The 24,181-nt window shown below is 52.6% G+C and overlaps 1 protein-coding gene across 4 annotated transcripts; it reads left to right on the top strand.

Moving 5' to 3' along the window:
- The first annotated feature begins 4,341 nt into the window (after nucleotides 1–4,341).
- Nucleotides 4,342–22,891, top strand: Adora2a (adenosine A2a receptor). 4 transcript variants are annotated; one of them, XM_075979978.1, is made up of 3 exons: nucleotides 4,342–4,919; nucleotides 13,810–14,375; nucleotides 21,140–22,891. In XM_075979978.1, the coding sequence occupies exons 2-3, from the start codon at nucleotides 14,053–14,055 to the stop codon at nucleotides 22,041–22,043; spliced, it is 1,227 nt and encodes a 408-aa protein (XP_075836093.1). In that variant the 5' UTR covers nucleotides 4,342–4,919; nucleotides 13,810–14,052; the 3' UTR covers nucleotides 22,044–22,891. The 4 variants fall into 4 exon arrangements, with proteins under 4 accessions (XP_075836093.1, XP_075836096.1, XP_075836097.1 ...); XM_075979981.1 differs by having other exon boundaries at nucleotides 4,899–5,224; XM_075979982.1 differs by lacking the exon at nucleotides 4,342–4,919 and adding an exon at nucleotides 5,206–5,427.
- Nucleotides 22,892–24,181: the final 1,290 nt, after the last annotated feature.

Here is a 24,181-nt window from a genome sequence, read left to right as displayed (position 1 = left end):
GGGCTGGACCGTAGGGTCTTCCCAAGGTGAACAACTTTTCGAATATGCTGGAGCTGTTCTGACCTCTGTGGGCTCCGACTGTCAATCATCCTTTAATGTGAGAGAGGCCTGGTGCATCCCCAGGACTGGGGACACAGAGCACAGGGAGGTGACTTAGGGCCTTCATTGGGGTGATAAGTGGCAAACCCTGGCAGAAGGAACTGCAGAGCATAGTTGCCTCCCACCATGGGGCCAGGACAAGGTTGTGGACACCTCTGCCGTTGGCCCGTCTACAGTACTGCAGCAGATGAACTCCACCGTTGCAATCCAGGGCCGCTGCTCTGTCCCAATGGTAAGAAGTAAGTGAAGGATGGAGCGTTTTCTTGCAAGGCCATAGGTTGGGAGGGAATCACCCTCCTGTCTGCCCTGCTTTGGACAATTTGGTCTGCTTCCTCTCACAGTATTTTGCCTTTTCAGGGTGTCCCTCTAAGGATGAACTTAGCCTCTGGCCCACAGGAAGAAAATTGAGCACTTGGGGTGGCGTGGGGTTCTCAAGGGACTTGGCCCAGAGCCGACTAGGTCCATAGTCCCCAGTCTTGGCGTGTCTTGTTCCCTGATGTGGCCCAGCTGGCCCTAGAGCAAACAATGAGGGCCAGAGGCCACGCAGGTGCATCCTGGGCAGGAACAAAGGGCTGGGGGTAGGGTGGAGGAGTAAGTGGAGAGTGGAATTCTGGGACACGATAGAACCCAGCTGGCCCCACACTTCGGGCTGAGGGGTTGGGACCTGGCCTTAAGGAAGGGTGGGCAGCTAAAAGGCTGCCTGAGGCTATGCGGGGAAACCAAAGCCCAGAGCTAGAAACCGGGCAACCAGGGACCAAGTGCGCTCTCAGGCAGGATCCGCTAGGAACAGGCTTTTACCCTCTGCCTTTGAACCCTTTTCAGGAAGACCCAGGCTCCCGATTGATCTCAGCACCCGCGAAAAACCCACATAACTAGGAAGGGAGTCAGACCAAGACCAAAGTGAACCTTTATTGCCTAGGAAGGCCTGACTCAGCCTCTCGTGGCTCAGCACAGCTCTTCATGGCCATGTGGGCCTATGGAGTTGAAGCCAAGCCAGGCTGTGCCTTACTGTGGTGGCCTTAGGGCACAGTTTTCATGGTGGGTTTCTACCCATCAGAACTTAAGAGTGAACTGCAAGGGCCACTGGCTTTACTTTCCTGCGGGCCGGTATTGGAAAGGAGGCCTTCCTTACTCCTTGGGTAAGACATTGCTGCAGTACACCAGGCAAGACCTCTAGGGCAGCGGTTCCCAACCTTCTTAATGCTGTGATCCTTTAATACAGAGTTCTTCATGTTGTAGTGGCCTCCAGCCATAAACCTATTTTCATTACTACTTAGTAACTAATTCTGCTACTGTTAAGAATCAGAGCAAATATCTGCTATGTCCAATGGCTTTAGGTGGCCCCCGTGAAAGGATCATTGGACCCATGAAGGGTCGCAACCACAGGTTGAAAACCAGTTCTCTAGAGGACTCCTGAAGTGTAAAGCAACCTCTGCTCTCCGCACTAGGAGCTACCGCTACATGCTACAGTATGGTCCTGTAGCGCCTGCACTTCGAGACAGGAACTAGGCTGGAGATTTAAAAACATACAGAAACAGATATACAGGGACACGGGTCATCCTTGATGCAAGAATGCCCACTTTATTGTGTTCAGGGGCAGCTTATATAGTGCTATGGCCACGTCCCAGCTCTCAGGATCTTTCAGCTGCAACCACCAGAAATCACTCCCCTGTCTCGTGCTCAGAGCAGCTGCAAACACAGGAAAACAAGTTTTGCTCAGAGCAGCTGCAAGTTGTTTACAGGAAATTCAGGGTCTGGGGGTCTACAGTCCCCAACAGCTCCCCGTTTTCTATATAAGTAGCACTAATGTTCTTAACTGGCCCGAGCGTGGCACAAATATGTAAAAAAGGAGAGCAACAAACAACCACATGCAAATCGCACAAGAAATCCAACTGCTCTTAAAAGCTGGAAAATGCCCTAGCGAACATGCTCATTCTACGTTCAACATGAATGATAGTAAATGCTGGTGCTGGCTACAAGGTAGTTACAGCAGCCATCCGGCTAATGGCAATTCCAGCTATCGCAAAGGGGGCCCGCAGCGGTGACAATAGGAGCCACTCGTGGTGATCCCGAAGTCTCGGCCAGGATGGTCGGCAGTCATCCTCAAACTCCAGATCCTCCTGCCTCTGCCTCTGCCTCTGCCTCTTTCAGCAAATCCTACTAGCGAGCGCTACCACAACCGGCCAGGGCTGTAGGCAGGCTCAGGGACCTTCGTGGCTACTGTGCGGGGTCCTCAGGTCCTGCCGGAAAGCCTGCTGCTCATGCTACAGCGCTACAGACTCTTGGGTGCACAGAGCTGGGAACCACCACCACCTTCTCGCCCAGCTGCAACCTTCTCCATTGAGGCGGCCCAGAGGGGTCTGAGCAGCTCCGGCTTGCCTCGGCTCCAGCACTTGTTGCCACGCCGATGCTCCTGGCACTACTGCTGTGTCCCCCTGGGCCCCATAACCTCTATTAAACAATTTTGGGAATTTGGGTGTCATTCTCTATACTACTTCCTGCTGTTTATTGGGCAAACTTTCTTTGGGGGGCATTCACAGCAACATTTCATGGGGTCTTGTTGCATCAAACCACATTAGCCTGGAATGAATCCGCAGGTTCTCATCCTCTGTGGAAACAAAAGCAGAACCTCTTTTCTAAAGCCACAAATCCTTAGACCCGTATTTTAAAGTCAAGATACCTTCCTTAGCAGTCCCCAGAATCAAATGTCTCTCTCCAGTCAAAAAAACAAAAGAAAATATACATCTGTGCACATTCTTCCATCTTTTCGAGGCTTATTATTTCTTTACTCCTTTTAATCTGACTGTCTATACTCTCTTTAAAGACTTACTCTTTTTCTTCCATACGCATATACACATACGCATCTTCAATCCACCCTCACCATTCCCGAGGGCGATCTCTCATTATCTCCCTAGTTCCTGTTGTCACCGAGGGCCTTGTACTGTCTACCTATACTACGGGACAATTCAAGTTTGCGAGTCTCGAGCAAGGACCTGGAGCTTTAAACACACAAAGACACAGATACAAAGAGAGACGGGGACACGAGTCATCCTTGATGCAAGAATGCCCACTTTATTGTGTTCAGGGCTCTGGCCACGCCCCAGCTCTCGGGATCTTTCAGCTGCAGCCACCAGAAATCACTCCCCTGTCTCGTGCTCAGAGCAGCTGCAAACACAGAAAAATGAGTCGTTTTGCTCAGAGCAGCTTTAAGCAAGTTGTATGCAGGAAATTAAGGGTGTGGGGGTCCATAGTCCCCAACACTGGAGGAAGGTGCTGGGCCTTGGAATTGTAAGGGCTGGGAAGAGAAGCCTGAGGAATAAGGAGGAACCCTCAGAACTGGGCAGTAGTTGACTTCTACTTCATGAGTCCCCATAACGCCTTCAGGGTGATTTTCAGGATAGTGTTCCCAGGACATAAGTCCGGGAGGATGGCACAGTTCAGGCATGAGGAGGACCAAAGCAAGCGTGCAGTGTCACCAGCTTGAGAATAGGCCCCAGCTTGGTTGTGTCCCCATTCTTAATCCTCTGGTAGCTGTTGGCAAGTCCCGGGAGGTGGCTAAACAAACAACCACATCCCTGGAAGGCATATGGCAATGCATGCCGGTGCCAGAGCAGCCCCAGCAACTGGTTCTGCTTGATGAAGCCTATGGACTTCTTCACCTGCAGTGACAGTACCTCAGTCTCATGTGCTCCTCCAGGGGGTCTCGGGTTTAATTCACATTGCATGCAGGTCCCTGCTCTAACCAGATCTACACATGTGCACACACACACGCATGCCCACTCTCCACCCTACAGTTACTGAAACACTAATGGAGCCTGGACTCATCCAATGGAAACAAGAGGCCAGACTTTGGAGGGATGAGCCCCGGAAAGCGACAATTACCATTTTACAGGCAGGCATTTGGCTTCTCCAAGGGCTAGGCACCTGCACACTCGCTGCCCACCTGTTTCTGTAATGGAGCAACGGGCTGCTTCTGAAGAATTGTTTCTTCACATCCAGACCTTAGCCCTGGGGTCTAGCCTGGTTCTCAGCAAGCCTCTCCACACTTGCCTCTAGACGGCAGTCTGTAGGTTCCAGCAGGTTTCCAGAGAGGCCTTGGCCCTCAGTGCCTGGGTGTATGAAGGACTTCTGCTGGAAACAGATGGAGATTCGCAAATCCATCCAGAGACATGCGTCCAAGGCAGGCTTCGTCGTCCAGCCACCTCCAGAACCAGGGTAGTGAGAGGAGGGGATTCCCAGCCCAGATTTCTGAAAGTCCTAGTTAGTCTGTGGTGCAGACGCAACTCCCTTCTTGCTCTGTAGTGAGGATTGTGGGGAGGAGTCACGGTCCCGTAGGCGTCAGGGGTGAAAGAACAGAAAAGGACCCCGGTCTAAAGTCGGGTGTGGAGCGGTAGCTGGAGTAACAGCACCAGGGCAGCCTTGCTCCGATAGAAAGCAGAACCGGGAGCCCCAGAGTGGCACAGGCAGCCAGCCTGATGCCTTGTAGAGGAGCCACCCGAGAGGGGTGGGGCGCCAAGGCTTCATGGGTGGGGGCATTCGGGTGGGGGTGGGAGTGGCGCTGGAGGAGGCGGTCAGGATGCGTAGACCAGAAGCTCCCATACTGGGACAAGGGGTGCTTTGCTGCCAGACCCATCAAGACTTAGCCCTCCCGGGGCTATTTCCTCTGATTCCCGCCTCGGGGCCTCGGTTTCCCCAAGCGGCGGGGCGGGGCGGGAGCAGCGCTGGTTTCAAAGTCGCCTGCAGGGTGCGCCCATGAGCGGCGCGGCCGGAGCTGGAGCCCGAGCCGCCTCTGAGACGGTGGGAGCCAGCGCAGGAGACAGGTCAGCCGGGGGCCTGGGTCTGGGGAATCTGGGGGAGGAGGGTGTCGCGGGCCGGCGTCTTGGCGACTGTGGCCGTCGGATTCCGAAGGGCCAGGAGGTCTGAGCGAATTAGGACCCTCCCGCCCCTTGGAGCGCCCGCCTCTCCCTCGGACCGGACCCTTCCTTCCTGCTGTCGGGAGGAGAGTCCGCGGGTATCAGGGTCCGAGCCTGTCCTGGCTGCCTCGGGAGTGGCCGCAGCTGGGTTCCTTGGTGCTGGTCACATCCTAAGAGCCCGTGCCTTCGGGGCGGTCCTCAGCGACCGGAAGGTGAGCATGAGCAGGTAGCACGGAAGGGGCTCGAGTAAGGCAGGGCAGCGGAGTTCCTTACAGTCAGTCGATTAGACCGGCAGGCGACGCGCGGCGATGGCCGTCGATTTGTCCGCGCTGAGGACTGAACCTGCAAGCTCACAAGTCGCTTTAGGGCGCGTCCCTGCCAAAGCTAGGCTGCGGACGTCGAGGCGCGGCCGGAGGTAGGCGGGTCAGACTCCCGGGTAAGGGGTTCAGGCTGGCACCAGCTTACAGCCAGGAAGGCACGGAGAGAGCAGGGGAGTTTGGAACCCGGGGGAGGGGAGCATCCTGTTGACAGTGGTGGCGGGAACCCGACTTAGGACACTGGAGAGGCCAGAGGACAAGAGGGTGGGTGAGCGTTTGGGGCTGCCCGAAGCAGGGGGCAGAAATGGCGGGAACGGTGGCAGCTCTCAAGGGTTTGGCAGAAGATGGGCAAGGGAACATTTAGACTAATTTTGCCCGTCCATACAAATGGAGCAGCAGGGATTCACAGTGGTCCAGGGCGACAGAAGCAGGTGGTCTCCAGGACTCTTTCTCCCCACAACTGGGGCAGGCAGAGCTCGTATTCTCCTGATGACTGGGAAGGGATTTGGACCCCTCCCCTTACCCACCAGAGCCCGTGCCTTGTCTCCCTGAGAAAGGAGCCTGCTTTCTGTCCTTCTACCTGGAATGTTCTGCCTCTGCTGCCTAGCTTTCTCTGGACTCCTAGATTCCGCAGCCTTTCAGAAGAGTGTCACACCCAACCAATCTTGTCCTTGGTGTCAGGACTTTTAGGATGATGGTGGAGAGCTTTTGGGAAACACCGGGTTGGGAAGGCCCTGCTTGTTTGGGTCCTTGAGGGCTCCTTAAAGACTGATGGGTCTGTGACTATGATGTCAAGATCTCAAAGTTCAGCCCTTACATTCTGGAAGTTCCCAGGTTCTCTCGGGTTCTGGCATCTCTTGGGCAAACCCTAGCCAGTGTGCACTCTCTCAGAGCTGACCATGACTGTTCCGGGCTGAGCCTATCTCCCTGTTCATGGCTTGAAGTTAGACTAAGGGCAGTTCACACATGTAGTAAGAGACACACTTTGGGTCAGGCAGAAGAAGCAGTGGCTGATCTCCAGGGCCCTGCAGAAGGACTAAAGATTTTGGTGTCCTAACCTGGGTTTTGCTCTTGTCCTCTAGATGTGTACTAAGTGGCCTTGCCACTGCCCTGGGAATCCATTTTCCCATCTATAGAGTAGTGATGTTCTTAGTAATGCTGAACACACAGGTGTAGAGGAAGAGGGGGAAGATAGTCTTTGGCTGGTTATGGGGATAAATTCAGGGGAAGGGGTTGTGGTCAGGATATGCCAGAGGGCAGGTCAGGGAGCTCTGTGCTTAGGTTGGGTAGTCCTGGAGGAAGAGGCAGAGATTGCTATGAGCAGAGGGAAGTGTGGACAAGCGTTAGCTTGGGAGCAAGCATGTGGCATCACGGTGTCAAGTTCTGCAAAGTCCAGGACCTGTAAGGGGAAGCACAGTCCCTGGTAACTCGCTTGTTGCCTGAAATCAGCAGCTCTGGCCTCTAACCTGCCCATTCCTGAGCTAGCGCACCTCATAGAAGTTACGGTCACCATCGCTGTCCTTTTGATACAACCAAACCGGGGCCTTGCCTAATGTGTGCATATGAGAGTAGAGGGAGAGAAAGCTAGGCATATATATATATGATAGATAGATGATAGATGATAGATAAATATATGATATATAGATAGATGTTGGATGATTGATGATAGATAAATAGAAGATAGATAGATAGATAGATAGATAGATAGATGTATGGATGATAGATGATAAATAGATAGATGATAGATAGATAGGTAGATAAGGTTGATAGATGATAGATAGATAGATGATAGATAGATAGATAGATAGATAGATAGATAGATAGATAGATGATAGATGATAGATAGATAGATAGATAGATATTGGATGATAGATGTATGGATGATAGATGATAAATAGATGATAGATAGATAGGTAAGATTGATAGATAACAGACAGATAGGCACAGGTAGGAAGGGTTTTGATGACTATGATGGAGGAGCTGAGGAGGTGGGGCAGATAGACAGATAGATGATGGATGGGTGGATAGATAGATAGATGGACAGACAGACAGATAGATAGACAGGCACAGGTAGGAAGGGTTTTCATGAATGCAATGGAGGAGCTGAGGAGATGGGGACATACAGGTGAGGATGCTCTACCGGCAGGTAACTGAGCTGGTAAAAGAGACTCTCCCAATTACCATGGAAGACTCTGGTCTCTGGGACACATTGGGGACCACAGAAGGGTAGCTCATGACCTGGGGAACTCAGTAGTGGTGAGGGAGCAGAGGTGATACAGTGCTTGAGGAACTGCCCTAGGTCCATACTGGGCCTCCGATAGGAGGAAAAGATTAGGGGTACGGAAAGGGAACCCTGGAGGCTGCTCATGTTCAGAGCAAGGCCCGGAACCATGAGGTGCAGAGAGGAAGGTCCCAGCTCTGAATCTGGAAGCCATGAGATCCTGCCGTGTGCTAAGCAGGGATGGAACGGGGTGGGGGAAACAGCGCCCTCACTCTTGGCCTGGCAAGGGGTTAGACACTAGGACGACAGGTCCTGTGTGGTGTCCCGGGGCTACCTCTAACTTTATGTGACAGGTCTCTTCCAGAGGCTCTAGCTGGAGGAATCTTTACATTTGACCTCGCAGTGACCTCTGAGAGCCATGAGCCCTTCATCTTCTACGGCTGCATCATCACACCCATATCCTAGGGATATGGATAAGCAGTGGGTTTGAACCCCTCATGTCTAGTGTGCAGGCCAGCTCCCTGCCAGGGTTCCACCCCGGGATCCCTTGTTCCCTTTTCAGGAGGAACAGTACCTGTTAACCACTATTTATGGCCGTCACAGGGGCTGCTCATCTATATGATGCTCTAGCCTGTGCACATGGGAGAAGCCAAGGCACAGTAGGGGCGGGGGGAGTCTGTGATGGACGTGGTATGGACCCCGCCGCAGGCTGATCCCACCGCAGGCTGCCCTCCGGGCCCCTCTGTAAGGCCTGGATCCCGGGAGGGGTTATATCTGGAGAAGCAGCCTGCAATGCGTGAGTAGCCCCTGAGGTGAGGACTGGGAACCTGTGATCTTTCTGGGTACCAGACCTGGACAAGTGGGCATGTCAGGGTCCATTCTAGGACTCTCAGTGGGAGAGAAGGGAGATCTGACCAGTAGCCTTTGAACCTAAACGAAGGGAGCCTGGGTCCTGGCTGGTGATAGAGAAGTTGTTTAGAAAGGCAAGCTAGTGCCCCGGCCTCCAGCTGCAGAGAGCTGGTTCTCCCTTCCTGCCCACATCCTGTCCCCAGGAACATAACAGCAGCCATACACCCTGGTTGGTAGGGGAAGGACATACTGGTCACCTACTTGTATTCTTGAGGTCCCAAGCCTTTACCAGGTATTAGAATGTGGGTGCTGCACAACCCTGGAGGGACCCAGGAAGGGGAGGGAGGCCCAGGCCATGCAACATCGGGCAGCCTCAGAGCACACCTGTCTTGTTGATTGGTGTGCTAGGGAGGTTTTCCTGCAAGTCCAGCTACTGCTGAGCAACTACAGGGCTGTGCTTCAGGTGTAAGAGGTACCAGTGCATCCAGCCGTGACTGCTTCGGGTGTAAGAGGTACCGGCACATCCCGCCGTGACTCTTGCTTGGTGCCATTCCACATATCACCCACTTCCCAAGGACAAATATTGAATCTCCTCCATCTAGACTTTGTCTCTGGTTCGTATCACCCATTCCCAAGGACAGATGTTGAATCTCCTCCATCTAGACTTTGTCTCTGGTTCTTGTAGAAATTCCTCGGGATTCTCTTCCATCCACCACTGCCTCGGGCCTCTGCTGCCCGCAGGGCTGACATCTATCACGCTCTTTATGACACGCTCTTTATTTTGATTCCTATTTGTCCTGCCCACGATTTTATGCTGCTTGTTTGTATTTGCTCTGGTGTGCCAGAGAGTTTGCTAGCTCTCATTCTCGTTTATGGCCCTTCCTTTGTAAAATATCTAAATTATCACTACATAGGCCATATCCTCTCCTGTGGGTTTGATACTTTTATTTTCTCTTTCACGGGCTTTTTTTTTTTTTTTTTTTTTTTGAGGGAGTGTCATCATGTAGACTGGCCTGGCCTCCAACTCAGTCACAGAGACCCGCCTATTTCTGCCTTCCAAGTGCTAGGGTTAAAGATAAATGCCGCAATTTTTCTTCTTCATAATCTTGTTTTCTTCTGGCATCTTAAATCTAGTGTGCAGCTCCCCTGAAGTGGGAGATGAGGTCCTGGGCATGGCTTCTAAGTATCTGAATCTCATAGGTAGCAGCTGTCATTGAAGAATTCCCAGGTTCTTGTCTTTTGAGACCCCTGCAGTAGACTCCAGGACGGCAGGGAGCAAAGGTGGCAGCAGACGGCTCAGAGGTTCCCCGTGGCCCAGAAGGTTAGGTAACTGGTGAACATTGTCTATGAGAAAAAGGCAGCCCGGGAACAATGGCACAGGCCTATGTTACAGCAGTTAGAGGTCAGAAGCAGGAGGATCACGAGTTCGAGATTATACTTGGCTACATAGCAAGCTTAAGGCCAGCCTGGGCTACAAGTGACCCATCTCACAACAAAACGAAATCGTAAGGCTGGGGTTCTAGAGCCCAGGAAGAAGCCCAGTGCCGCTGCAGTGGCCTGTCCCTGCGCTACTCTGTTCTGTGTGCTCGGCTGCACCCCGGAGCAGTACGTGGAGCACTGTCTGGGAGCACGGAGACACAGCCAGCAGGGTCCGGAGGCACCACCTGGGCATGTGTACACGGAGCCTGGGGTGGGGTGGGTCAGGAGATATGCGGGTTGGGATTAAGTGGTTTTAATTAAAGTAGCTGGATCAGGGTGGGAGTGAATGGGCGGGAAAAGACAGCATGGAGTGTGACCGCTGGGACCCAAAGGCATTGTCCCTTCAAGTCTACTGATACATGTCCCGTAGCATATGCCTGTGGTTTACACGGGACAGTTCCTACACCCTGCCCTGTCCCCAGCAAAGGACAATCATAAGGAAATGCAACATTATTAATATTTAATTTCCCCTCTTGGCTAGCAACAGATGACTCAAGGATTAATTCGATGGAGACAAAAGATAGGGATAGGAAATTGCTAGATCCCGGCTCTGCACTGGCCCCTTCCCCTGGGCCCCCAGGCTTCCCGTGACTCTAGAGCGGTGGTTCTCAACCTTCTTAATTCTATGACCCTTTAATACAGTTCCTCGTGTTGTGGTGTCCCCCCAACCATAAGATTATTTTCATTACTACTTTATAACTGTAATTTTGCTCCTGTTGTGAATCGTAATATAGATAATTTTTTAGAGATAAAGGTTTGTTGAAGGGGTCGCCTCCCACAGGTTAAGAACCACTGTTGTTGCAGAGAGGGACGTCGGCTGCCGTATCCCTTAGCATTCTCCAGGGACTATGCCACCCTCTAGCGTCCCTGATAAAGGGGAGAGTCTTTTCACCTGTTTGGGCTGCAGCTTCTCATCTGAAAAATGGAATTCACCAGGCCAGCCCAAACACAGCTTTCAGGCATTTTCCAAACTCCCAGACAACACACACAAGTTCCTCAAGGGGGCCCAGTGTAGCCTTGATATTCAGATCCACGGCCACCTGGAGAGCACGGGACTTAACAGTGCAGCGGTGGCTGACGTCTCTTGGCCCCGTCTGTGTGTGGCTCCGTCTGGTCAGTGATACATTCGTAGGTCTGAACTGGCCCAGTGGGAACATTCATACTACAAAGAAAGGCTACAAGGCAGGGTGCCCTGGCCCTGGGCTATTTTGCCTGCCTATAGCTAGACAGCCTCAGCCTTCCCCTGCAGGGCTCCTCCCTCCTGTCTGTCCTGAGAATGCCTCTGGCTCCGCTGATCTGCTGGACTTGGAGCTGGGGAAAGCACAAACGAAAAGAAAGATTCTGGTTTGGCAGCTGCCCAGGTGGCCCTGGGATCAGAGGAGCTTCCCCTGGGATGCGCTGTGATAGCTGAGGCAGGCTGCAGGAATGCTGAAGGAAGGGCAGAGGAAAGGGCCCTGGGACAGGAACCTTTGGTGTGTCCTCAGCCCATGCAAGGCAGGCCTGGCAGGAGGGCCAGCTGTGTTGAGACTGGAGCGCAGCAGGGTGGCCTCAGGGCAGTCAGGGAGGGTGCTGGTGTCCAGAAATATCCAGCGCGGACCCAGCACAGAATGTGAGGATCCTTGAGAACTGGGATGACTCAGTCAGGTAGCGAGGCTGCTGGGAGAACCTCAGCAAATACAGGCCTGAGTTAGGCACTTTCCAAGCCAAGGTTCTGGAAGCGATGGAGTTAGTGCAGTCACTGGCGGGTCAGCCCTGGCGGTGTGGCCATCAGCAGGGCTCTCTCTCGGCTCAAGGAAGGAGCTGGCTCACCTTGACAGAACTGTGTTACGTTCCGCTTTTCCCACTGGGGACCTTGAAGATGGAGGATGTTTAGTGCCTAGGCCGGCTTTCTAGCCATGGGCTGGTCTAATTCCAGACAGCTTCAGTGCCCATCAACACAAATTCCACTAGAACGGGCCCAAGGGATATGTGGTTACCCTCCCCCCAGAAGATACCAGTTGGGAGTCAGGATTCTTGGAAGACAGTAGCTCTCCCGGGGCTCCCTGGGCCTGGCTGGGCCTGGTTGAGCCTGGTTGGGCCTGGTTGAGCCACAGAGGGCTGCTGCAGCCCCACACGTTGAAAGCTACAGCCCAAGGTAGGAGCTGCTGGTCCTGGGCTTGCTGTGGACCCCTGATGCATGCTTCTGTAAACTGTAAGTTGTGTGCACAGAGGGACACGGACCCAGAGGCGGCACACGTCCCGGCTCTAGCCATTCTGCTGGGGAGATGCTTTAAGAACAACTAGTTGGCCATTGGCTTATGCAAAGCTGGGATTCATAAGGGCTTAGCTATAGCTGTCTCTGCTTTACCTAAGGAGCCATGGCGCCTCTTAGGTAGAAACGGTAATACCGTCGGCTTCTGCAGACTTTGGCCTCCCGTTCCTAGCCTTCCGTATCTGCTTCCTCGCTGGGTAGAAGGGCTTCCACACCTGCACAGCTGCAGCCGTGTCTCCCCTGGCTCCAGACTGAAGCCCTGAAGGGAGCTTGGGGTTTATTTATTGCAGTCCCATCTTACCTCTTGGCCATATTCGAGTGGAGAAGACCCTTCTTCCAAGGCCTGGAGTTCCACTCACCCTCAGTCCTGGCGTATAGAAGTAGGAAAGATGTGTTTTCGTGCAGGCACAACCTGGGGTCCTATAGAGGTTCAGAACTGAAGAGGATGAACTGGGAGTGGAGGGATCTCTTGGTTCTTGCCTGGGGGATAGCAGGCTTTTGGGAATGTCCTGCTTACACTGAGTTTTGCAAGCTCAGGGAGTAGGACAGGAGTTTGGGCTTGACTGGGGACTTGCTACAGAGAGAGCAAGACTTCCAGTTTCTAGGGGGTCTCAGCTATTCCTGTGGTCTGACGTTGGGACTCTGGGGTAGTCGTTCCAAATCTGTTATTCTTTTCTCAAGGGGTTATGGATAAGCACGGAAATGAGCCCATGGTTGTCATCTGGGACAATGTAGTGGTGTTACACTCTGAGTGGAGAAACTGAGACCCGGGAAAAAAAAGAGCATTCCTGCCCACAGTCCTCCAGTGGGTCCTCACAAAGCGCCTGTTTTCCTAAAGCTGTAGTCCCAGCAGCAGCTAGGCACGGGGACAGGTGGGAAGAGGCGTGGGAGGAGAGCAGGAGGCGGATCCCTCAGAGAAGGGAAGCAGCCGCAGTGCCTGCCCTGCCCGGGTGCACAGCCTGCTGGCAGGAGCTCTCGGAGCGGTGGCCTTCGCTTGGATCCTGGTTTGCCACCTGTGAGGGTAAGAAAGCTTAGGACATAAGGCTCCCGGGTCCCTTCAGAAAGGAACTCCAGGAGTGTCTGAAGAAGTGTCTGACCTGAGTGACAGTGGTGTCCCTCAGGTGGGGATGGTAGTTCCCTGAGGGGATGGAGCAAGATGAGCTGGGCTGGGAGGCTAGCCCAGTGTGAGAAGGTAGATGGGATTTGGGAAGCCTGGTAGGGAGAGAGCTTTGCTGGAGGGAAGGGTCTCACGGGGCTGATCATGGATGCAGGGACCCAGAGGACAGGACAGGCTGTCACAGAAGATCCGAAAAGCTACAGAAAAGAGGAGCCAGTAGAAGCATCATTTTGCCTTGACTTTAACTTGCTTCCATAGCGCCAGCTGCTAGTCTGGGCTGGTACCCGAAGTGAGGAAAGTGGCAATGTTGGGTAGAGAGTCCTCGTTCTGACTGTTATCCTTCCCATGTCTGTCCTGAAGAGACTGGGGGAGGAACTACTTCCCTGAGAAGGGTTGGGTGAAGATCTTGACCAGAATTCTTTGGAACCATTGAGTTTTTCAGGCCTGTGTCCTGACTGACGGTCACAGATAGGGCAAGACGGGAGTTGTTCCTGGACAGACACTAGGCAGAATCTGGAGTGGCTGGGGTGGCTGAGCTGCTCACTGGCAATCTCTCTTTGCAGGTACTTCAGAAGCCTAAAGTCGAGCGGAGCCCGGCCGGATCCCTTGGCGTAGTCATGATTTTAGGAGACGCGGAATCCTCTGTGAGAAAGCCTGTGGCAAACTCTCTCTGGGAACACTCGTGGCTCTTGTGAGGAAAGGGCTGCGAGACTTGAGTAAGTGGTCAGCTGGGCTGCAGCTATGGACCGAGAGCTGGCCCAGACCTGCATCCTTGCTGAGCCTGCCCAAGTGTGGCTGCTCCCACCATGGTCTCCTCCGTGTACATCATGGTGGAGCTGGCCATTGCTGTGCTGGCCGTCCTGGGCAACGTACTTGTGTGCTGGGCCGTGTGGATCAACAGCAACCTACAGAATGTCACCAACTACTTTGTGGTGTCACTGGCAGCGGCTGACATTGCAGTGGGTGTGCTCGCCATCCCCTTCGCCATCACCATCAGCACCGGCTTCTGCGCCGCCTGCCATGGCTGCCTCTTCTTCGCCTGCTTCGTCCTGGTCCTCACTCAGAGCTCCATCTTCAGCCTCTTGGCCATTGCCATTGACCGCTACATCGCCATCCGCATCCCACTCCGGTGAGCCAGGGCTTGCATATCTGTGGGTACAGAGGACAGGCCTCTGGGTCTTGGTCTGATTCTTGATAGAACTGGAGGTGGCCATACCTGTCTGGCTTATCCCTATAGGTACAGGGTACCCTGGCATCTCCCCAGGTGCCATGCTGAGGCTGTCTACAGGCAGCTGTGTATGGCTCCTGTCAGATGAGGGTGGCCTGGCTCTGATACTGCATGCTGGTGTGTGTGAGTTAGTCTTCATACCTCTAAGCATGATCTGAGGTGGGTGGGGAAGCATGGGAAACCACAGAGCCTTAGCTAGGAACCCGCCTCTGTCACCACCAACCTTCCCCCAGTGTGTGCTTAAGAAGAGTGACCCAGAGAGGGGAAGTGACTTGGCCAAATGCCACAGTGAGTCATTTGGACTTCTATGCAAATTACGTTGCTCTTAAGTCTGAGAGGACTTTGCCTGCTTTAGGGGCTGACTGTGCAGAGGGGGTTTTCTGGTGATTCTGTTGTGACGTGACTTTGGCCAAGTGTTGTGTAATGAAGATCTTCCCAGAGGCCTCTTCCCAGCCACCCTGTAGATAACCCAGACTCTCCCAGGGATTGTACCTCTGTTCTTCTTACCAGAGCTCGGTCCTGTAGCCAGGGTGGCTGCGGGCCCTGAGGAGGGAGTCCATAAAGGGAGATTACAACGTATAGCCCCCAGAGTGAGCTTTTCCTACCCCAGTGGAGTTCCCACCCACAAAGGAAGCATCAGTAACTTTGCTGCGGGCTGAGGGCAGCCAGCGATAGGGACCAGGCTTGGTGAATGGTGAAAATTCAGGGTCAGAGGCAAGAGGGCCTTTAGAGGTCATTTCCTTCCCCCTCATCTTCTGGATGGAAAAAAGAGGCTCTGAGAAGGGGGCTGCCTCTCTCACAGCCATCCAAGGAGTGGGTAGCAGAGCCTGGGGAGAAGTGTAACCCGCCATCAGGGTGACACCAGGCTTCGGGGGTCTCCCCAAGTGCCTCGGTGGTGTCCTGGACAGTACATCACACAGCTGTTGCTTTAAGCTGAGCCCTGAAGCGAACACCCACGCTAGCTTACTTGAAAGGATGGAGCCTGTGCCTTGTGTTGCCTTAAAGACTTCGTCAAAAGGGACTCAGCCAGGCATGGTAGCAAGCACACACACTTGTAGCTGGGAACTTGGCAAAAGCTATAGCCTAAACATGGAGAGTTGCCGGTCAGCCAGGACTTTGCCTGAAGACCCCTGTTCAAAGAAAAGAAAAGAAATAAGCAAAAATGAAAGGGGAGAGACTTCTGGTGAGCTCTACGAAGGGATGGAGTTAAAGGTCGCCTATGGGGACAGTCTGCCCCATTGCCTCCACCCCATACTTCTTAAGTAGACCAAGGTCTAGGTTTCTGCAGTGACAAACTAGAACCCAGAGGCCTAGGGGAAATCTACATGTGGGTCCCCAAGGGGTCAATGGCATCTACCCTCTACTCTGGGAGTCTCCAGTGGTCAGTGGCATTTGCCCTGGGAGTCAGGCTCAGCCATGCAGTAGTAGGTCACCAAGAGGAGCAGTAGCTTAACATTCTCTTTTCCAACTCCGAGGAGCGGCATAGTGGGAAAGATGAGGCTGGCTAGTCTTGGTTTAAAGGCTTCGGCTGGCTCTCCTCTCCTTGGCCTCTCTCTGTCTTTGTCTTCTCAGTATCAAGAGACTGAATCCCAGAAATGGGATGGGATGAGGTGTGTGTCTGTAGGATGCTAGCCGCTCTATGCTAGGCCTGTTTTCTCAGGTGTGACAAGAAGACACATTTCTATGTTGTCCCTCTGAGCTCATAAAGAAAGGTCTGCAGCTTCAGTAAATGGGCAGGAATGACTAGGTCAGGCGGGGTAATGGGGGAAGGATGCAGCTCTTTTGTGAGATGGAGGCTTGGAGCCATTGTATCCTTGACCCCCAGGACCTCCTGACCTCAGTTCCGCTTGGACCTTGGGTCATCTGAGCTCTGAGTGGGGCTGCGAAAAGCACAGGCTGGTCTCGGCCAGGAGCCGAGTTTTACAGCTGCCGCAGAGTGTTAGTACAGTATATCCTTTGAACATCCTGGTCCAGCTTTTCAAGCAGAGCAGATGACATGACCCTTGTGGGAGACCAGAGCCACGAAAGGACATCTCTGTGTCTCCCAACCTGAACAGACTCTAGAGCCTGCCACTGTGTTCCTGGCTATTGAGCCCCTTCACTTGCCGATCCCTCGAAGTTTCTGGTTATTGAGAATGTGGAGGTAACTGTAGAGCAAGGTATCTGAGAGCAAGCCGGGCGTGATAGGAGCATAGAGGACACCAGAGGACCAGGCATGGGGGAGGGTTCTAGATAGGGAGCATCCAGGCATGCAGGGTTTCTGGAAGGGACCAGGGCACCAGGAATGAGGGGGATCTGAAGGGGATTAGGGGATCAGGCATGAGAGGAATCTGGAGGGGACCAGGGGACCAGGCATGAGGGGGACCTGGAGAGGACTAGGCACCCTTGGATAGCTCTGGAGATGTTCTTTAGCTTGGACTCTCATTTTCTTCCCTTCACAGCCAGGAATTCAGCCTCTTCTAAGGTACTTCTTGTTGTATTGGCAAGGTCCATAGGCTCTGGCCTTTGATGGAGGCTTTGTCCCAAGCTTGTACCAGGCACCAGGAATTGGACTGATCACTTCCCTCCTTCCTGAGTGTAGGGACCCTGTTCAATTAAGGCAGGGTCTCTTGGGTGATAAAGAAAATGGGTCGGTGGCAGAGATGAAGTTCTGTGCCTGTAAAGAATGAAAAGCGAGGTGTTAGAGACCAGGCTCCCTCTCCTAGGGACCCTTCACACCACTGTCTGCAAGTCTCACATTGGCCTCTGGGGCTCTCAGACCCAAAGAACGGGCCAAAGGACACACAGGAAATCAGTTGGTGCAAGACCTGAAGTCCTATAAAATACACTTCTCTATTTCCAAAAGGGCACGAGGGCCAGGCATATACACAGTGGGAGAGTGTTTATGTAGCATGCCTAAGGCCTTAAGCGGTATCGCTAGTACCACAAAATGGAAATAAAAAGGCTTTCCATTTGGCTGTAAGTCCCTGCTGGCTTGGCTCAGTGTTCAGTGGTGGAATACTAGTTGCTTAATATAGTGTGAAGCCCGGACTCCATTCTTCCCTCCATGAGGGTGCTGGTGAGGGTGCAGAATTGGGAGGCGGTGTGCCCTGAAGGAAGTCTTTCTGTATTAGTGTTACAGGGTGTGCCTGGTCTTGATAGGTGAAGTAGGGAGTGTCCAGAGGGTAAAACCCTGCCAAAGGTCCCCGAGGAAGGAGTAAGTGAGGCAGGTGTGGTGTGAGGCTGATTTAGGCTGGTCTCTGCCTATGGAGGGATTTTGAGTTTCTTCTTTGGTCAAGATGCTCTTCAATTCTTAGGTCATTGCCCCTTAAGGTGACTTAGAAAATTCCACCTTCTCTCTAGTGTGGTGAATACACATGGAAACTCCACCTGGAATTGTGGGTATGTTCTGGAGCCATGGGGTGAGCCCCCAGGATGGGTGATGAGGATTCCCAGGGGAGGGCAACTTCTACGGATTGGAGGATATACCGATGCAGAGGCCACTTGAAAATAGGGTTGCTGGAGACTCTGGTACCCACACCCTATATCTCCGAGGCTCCCTGGAAGGACTCCATGTTGCACTAGACAGCCTGGACATCATTATGACTGCATAGAATGTATTTATCCAGAAAGCCTCAATGAGACTATGTTAGTCACAGATACAGGCCAGGATGTGCCCTTGAGACAGCTATGGTCTGTTCGTGATTCCATTTGGGTCCTGATGCTATTCTAGACCTCAGACTTTAGCCCTATGACCTTGAATTCTTGATTCTCCTGCCTCTATTTCCAAGTGCTGAAAATATGAGCGTGGGGTCCTATTTGGGTTGTGTGTGTATGTGTAAAAATAAAGCTTGCATGCACTTAAACATTCAAGAAGACTAAAGGTCATATAACCAAATATCTCCAAGACCGTCAGTACATTGCCAACATAGGAAAGTACATCCATAGGGGCTTTCTTTCTAGAATCCAGGGGAAGACTTCCCCTTATGGGTTCCCTGCCTGTAAAAGTAAACTGGACAAACCAGGGATTTCCATGGTGTATTCCCAGAAACTATCAGCCCTGACCTATTGTCTCCCACAACATTGTTAACTCAGAAGCTACTTACTACCGCCTTTCTAACTCCCTGGACAGGGTCAAGAAGGCCTGTTCTGAGAATAGTTTGAAAGTCACGCGGTGGGGAGACCCTACCCCATTCCCAGAAGCCCATCAGTCTCCCATGCAGCCCGTTTCTCTGAATAGCAGCTGAACAACTGATCCCCCCTGAGCCGTTTCTCTGAACAGCGGCCGAATAGCTCTCTGATCCACCCTGAGCCACAGAGTGGTTCCCTGGGGTTTCCAGCCACTAAATTCAGCATCTTGCCCTTACGGAGCAGTGGTGATACATCTAGAATTCTTAGTTTCAGTTTACAAAGGAGGAAATTGAGGCCCAGAGAGGAGAAGTGACGCAGCATTCCCTGCTTATGGGAATGTACCGGTTCTAGGACCCAGGAAGGGTGTGCTTGCCCCAGGAAAGATGTGAACAGTAACATAGCCTCCCCTCCCGTGAGGATCATGTAAAGCACTGTTGAGGGGTGCCTGGCACAGAGTAAGTGTTAGATGAGGTGGGGGCCCTAGGACGTCGTGTTTGAGCCTGCAGAGAGGCACACATACAGTGCTTGGTCTGTGATGGTTGGTGGGCAGAGTTAGTCGGTGACCCTCCTGCAGAGGCCCTGTTACAGGAGGCCAAGGGCCCCACTCGGCGGGCCTGTGAAGCTCCTAAGAACGTGCCTGACAGTTACTGTCTGGGTTCTGAATTGACAGGGCTGGAGTGATAGCTCAGAGGGAGGACTCTTGCCTCTCATATGCAGGGCCTCGGATTTGATCCCAAGCACCACGGCAGAAGAGACTGTAAAAGATCCTGAGAAATTCATCCAGGCTTCAGTTGCCCCAGGGTCTGTTCACAAGAAGTCCCTGTGTCTCTTTGGGCTCAGTTTCAGTTTCCCCTAACACATAACACAGAGGAACAGATTAGATAAGTGGTAAGCAACTACTAGGGCCTGTCTGTCTGTCTGTTTGTCTGTCTATCTATCTATCTATCTATCTATCTATCTATCTATCTATCATCTATCTATCTAATCTATCATCTATCAGTCTTATCTATCTATCGATCATCTATCTTATCTATCTTCTATCATCTATCTAATCTCTATATCATCTATCTATCTTATCTATCTATATATCAGCAACATTTGAAATGGGAGATATTTTTGCCTCAAAAAAAAAAAAAACCCTCTGGTCCTTCTCGAGATCTAGCAACACTGGGTATACATTTTCCTTCTTCCCTTCTTTCTCTTTCTTTCCTCCTTTCTTCCTTCCTTTCTTTTTTATGATACTTAGGGCCTCACACATGTGAGGTAAGTTCTTTAACTCTAGGCATACATGTTGCATCGTGACGAAGATAGGGCAACCAGATACCAGCTTTCCTCCTATGTCTTATATCAGTAGGTGCCTGTGTCTGCTACCCGTAAGCCTTTCTGGAGCTGCTTTCAGTCTGGACTCAATAGGTGTACGTGTTTTCCTTGTTACCTGCTGTAGGCCCCTGTCCACCAGCTGGCAGTGTAGAGATAAATGCAGGAGATTCCTACTCTAAGTGGGCTCCCGGCCTCGGATGAGGCAGGAACCTTCTCCAAGATGTCTAGCCTGAATCTGAAGAGTGGAAGTTCCACTGGGCACCACTGCAAGTGGGCAAGATCGCCCTGGGCACCACTGCGCATTCGTCTTGTTTGGCCAGAATTGAAACCTTTAGATTTATCTCTTAGATGCTACCAAAGCTCCTTTTTATCAGCCAGAAACTCTTACTGAACAGCAGCTGAATGGCTCTGATCCACCCTGAGCCACAGAGTGCCTCCCTTCTTTCTCTAAAGTAATCATGTATTTCCAATGGAGCGGAGTCTACTTTCTGGTGGACAAGTCAAGCCCTGCCCCCACCCCCACCCCGGGGCTGGGAATCAGCACAAGAATGTTTTTATTTACTGCCTTATTTCAGACCCCATTCAGTACCTCTTGATTATTAAGATTGCCAGGAAAATGTCAAGACATAATTGTCTCGTTTCCACCGAGAGGATTGTGGGTGGGTTTGGAGGGCAGGAGGGATGATATCTCATCTGGCCTGGGACTTCTGCTCCTTCTCCATGACCTGGACAGCCTTTTCTTGAGGCCGGTGGAGATTCAAGTCCGATGGGGAAGAACAAGCGTGGAGTATAAGTGGCTCTGACCATCTACAGGTCTGATCTTGCTCGCTCTGTCCCCACCCTGGACAGAACTAGTCCTTCTCTAAAGGAAATCATGTTATCGAAGGAACCACGATTAACCAAACAGAAGAGGCACTTGTCCCCCTAAGATCACCTATTTCTCCCAAACCAAACTCCAGGTGAATCTCATACCTAAGACTAATAACCCCCGAACATTTGTGAGGTTGCGTCCACGTCCTGGATGACCACTTCCCGTCACATCCCTACAGCTATGATAAGGACGAGCCCAGCACCTCACCTACAAGAGATACTACTGAGGCTAGGAGAAGGAAGTGCTCAGTGAAGACCCTGTAAGCAAAAGAGACAGGAACCGTTGGGGCTTCTGTGGGCTTCTGAGCTTGCTGCTCCGCTGACCTTTGTTCGTCAGGCCTCTAACGCTGATCCTCTCTCCCCAGGTACAATGGCTTGGTGACAGGCATGAGGGCAAAGGGCATCATTGCAATTTGTTGGGTGCTGTCGTTCGCCATCGGCCTGACCCCCATGCTGGGCTGGAACAGCTGCGGTCAGGTCAAGGACGGCCAGAACTACACGCAGGCCTGCGGCAAGGGCCAGGTGGCCTGTCTGTTCGAGGACGTGGTGCCCATGAACTACATGGTATACTACAACTTCTTCGCTTTCGTCTTACTGCCCTTGCTGCTCATGCTGGGCATCTACTTGCGGATTTTTTTGGCAGCCCGGAGACAGCTGAAGCAGATGGAAAGCCAACCCCTGCCGGGGGAGCGGACCCGGTCCACGCTGCAGAAGGAGGTCCATGCTGCCAAGTCCCTCGCCATCATCGTGGGGCTCTTTGCCCTCTGCTGGCTGCCGCTCCACATCATCAACTGCTTCACTTTCTTCTGCCCCTCGTGCCAGCACGCCCCTCCGTGGCTCATGTACCTGGCCATCATCCTCTCACACAGCAACTCCGTCGTCAACCCCTTCATCTACGCCTACAGGATCCGCGAGTTCCGCCAGACCTTCCGGAAGATCATCCGCACCCACGTCCTGAGGCGGCAGGAACCCTTCAAGGCCGGGGGTTCCGGTGCCTGGGCCTTGGCGTCTCATAGCACTGAGGGAGAGCAGGTCAGCCTCCGCCTCAATGGCCACCCCCTGGGGGTGTGGGCCAATGGCAGTGCCCCCCATTCTGGACGGAGGCCCAATGGCTACACCCTGGGGCTGGTGAGCGGAGGGAGTTCCCAAGGGTCTCCTGGGGATGTAGAACACCAGGAAGGCGGCCCAGAGCATCCTGGCCTAGGGGAGCAACTGGCCGAGGGCAGAGAAGGAACATCCTCGTGGTCCACAGAGTTTGCCCCTTCCTGAGGGAAAGACATCTTTATCTTTTTGGTTGGCTGGACCAATCTCACTGAGAGAAGACGAGGAAGACCATGCCAGGAAACACACTGGGCATCTGGTTCCCACTTTGGACTAAGAAGAGGGAGCATTGAGCTGGAGCAGCATGAAGCCCAGTAAGAAAGGCCTGGGGTGGAGGAAGCAGATGCCTCGTGCCGTGGGGCCCTGCGTTAGGCCCTAGTTAGAGCAACATCAGCGTCTTCGAAGGTGGGGACCAGTTCCCTGACTCCAGAAGCATCAGAAAGTTCTATCTTGTCTCTGTAGAGCAGCTGTGGCCTGGAGGACTGGCCTGGCCTGATGTTGGGGTATGGCTGCTTCAGGCCTCCCGCCATAGTACACTACCCTCCCCAGACCGTCTCGGGCTCAGGGAGATGCTGGCCTGGAAGTTGGCACTTGACTACTTTTTTTTTTCTTTCCAGAAGATGAAAATGTGAGGAAACCCTTTCTATTTTATTGACGTTCCCTCCCCGGCTGCTGGATCTGTCCTCGATCCTGCCCGTATCCCGAGGAGACACAGGCAACCCTCTCGGGCTGCCACAAGCTGCCATGCACTTAGTCATAGGGCCATCTCGGGGCAGCAAAGCTGGGCTTGAAGACAGGAACTGCAAAGGGAATGGTGCCAGAGTGTGGGCTCTCAGGTCCCATGAGAGAGGTTAGAGCCGTCAAGCCATGGACCTGAGCCTGGGAAGCTCAGAGCTGCCCCGTCAGAGGCCCTGTCTACTGCCTTTCCTCCTGGAGGGACTGATTTCTTTGTTTTTGTTTGTGGGTTTTTTTTCCTGAGATAAAATAAAATGAGCCACACTTGTGTTTTAAATTTATCCGCGAAGAATGATGTCTGAGTTCTTTTCTCGATTTCCTAGCCAGGCCTGATGCACACACGTGAGCTCACGCGATTACACGTGAGAGAATGTGTTTATGGACAGACAGACAAAAGCTACATTGCTCATCCTGGAGATTTTCCAGGCTCTTATTCTCCAAGGGGACAGGCTGCCCGGGTAACACCAGAATCCAAATGCCGGTGTGTTAGGGTAGAGTTGGGAGCATGGGGTGGCAAACTTATATTTCCTATGGGAGACACGGCCATTCCTCACAGGCACCGTGGAAGGTGGGGGCTGTTTGGTCATGCCTTTAGGGTCTTTAACCCCTCCTGTCCTAAAGACTGAAAATGAGAATACCTAGGGCCTTCCTCCTATGCTTCAAGAAGACCTGTCTGTAAGTCACCTCAGAGCCGGGGCCATCAACTCCCGCCGTAGCCAAGAGGCTATCCAAGTCCCAGAAACAGATCTGGGCTGGGGCAGAACTGCCTTCCCTTCCTTCCAACAAAGAAACTATGAGACACTGTCCCTTGCTCCAGCCCTGGGTCCCTGCCTAAGGAGATGCTGCTTTCTCACGGTGATGGATGGTGATGACAGCTCGGGATGGGCAGGGAGCCATGAGTGGTTCTGACAGGGCCCCGAGGGCCGCTTGAGTATTTCTTGGGCTGTGATTTGAGGAAAAGGGTGTTAGAACTTCAACACCACCCTAGGAGCCTTGTTTCACACGCAATTAACAAGCCCAGAGAGGTTAAATTCTTGCACTGGGTTACACAGCAAAACAAGCGGCAGAAGTGGATCTAAGTCCAGGTCCACTCAACTGTGACACTCACGCTTTGTAAAATTGACTGACGATGATCTCAACCAAGCCAAATGGTGTGCAATAATAGCTGTCTCTTGAACTGGCGTTCGCCTTTAATCCCGCCACTCAGGAGGCAGGAATCTCTGAGCTCGAGACCAACCTGGCCTATAGAGTGAGTTCCAGGACAGCCAGGGCTACATAGAGAAACCCCATCTCAAACAAACAAACAAACAAAAGCAAAAAAGATCAAAGAAAAGAAAAAGATTACTTCATTTGATCCATCTGACTCTTCCATTACCCTCTTCACTCTTCTCCTTCACACAGAGGCAGGAATATGTGCAAATTGCTCCCAGCCTCTTTTTCACAAGCTCATCAATTACAGGTCCTCCCGGCTGACTGAGGAGAACCATCTAGAACACTTCTCAGCGGCTCTGAAGCCTGAGTGAACCGCCCTGGCTTGCTCTCCACCGTTGTTAGTAACCTAAGCCTCTTAG

Source organism: Microtus pennsylvanicus, chromosome 7 (genome assembly GCF_037038515.1).
Source record: "Microtus pennsylvanicus isolate mMicPen1 chromosome 7, mMicPen1.hap1, whole genome shotgun sequence".
Classification (NCBI taxonomy): Eukaryota; Metazoa; Chordata; class Mammalia; order Rodentia; family Cricetidae; genus Microtus; species Microtus pennsylvanicus.
This window is presented reverse-complemented; position numbering and strand designations above follow the sequence as displayed.

Bases quoted from the DNA above. Each gene is read 5' to 3' on its own strand.
- Adora2a (XM_075979978.1), top strand. From the start codon at position 14,053: ATGGTCTCCTCCGTGTACATCATGGTGGAGCTGGCCATTGCTGTGCTG. The intron at 14,376-21,139 runs GTGAGCCAGGGC...CTCTCTCCCCAG, and splicing joins GCCATCCGCATCCCACTCCG to GTACAATGGCTTGGTGACAG.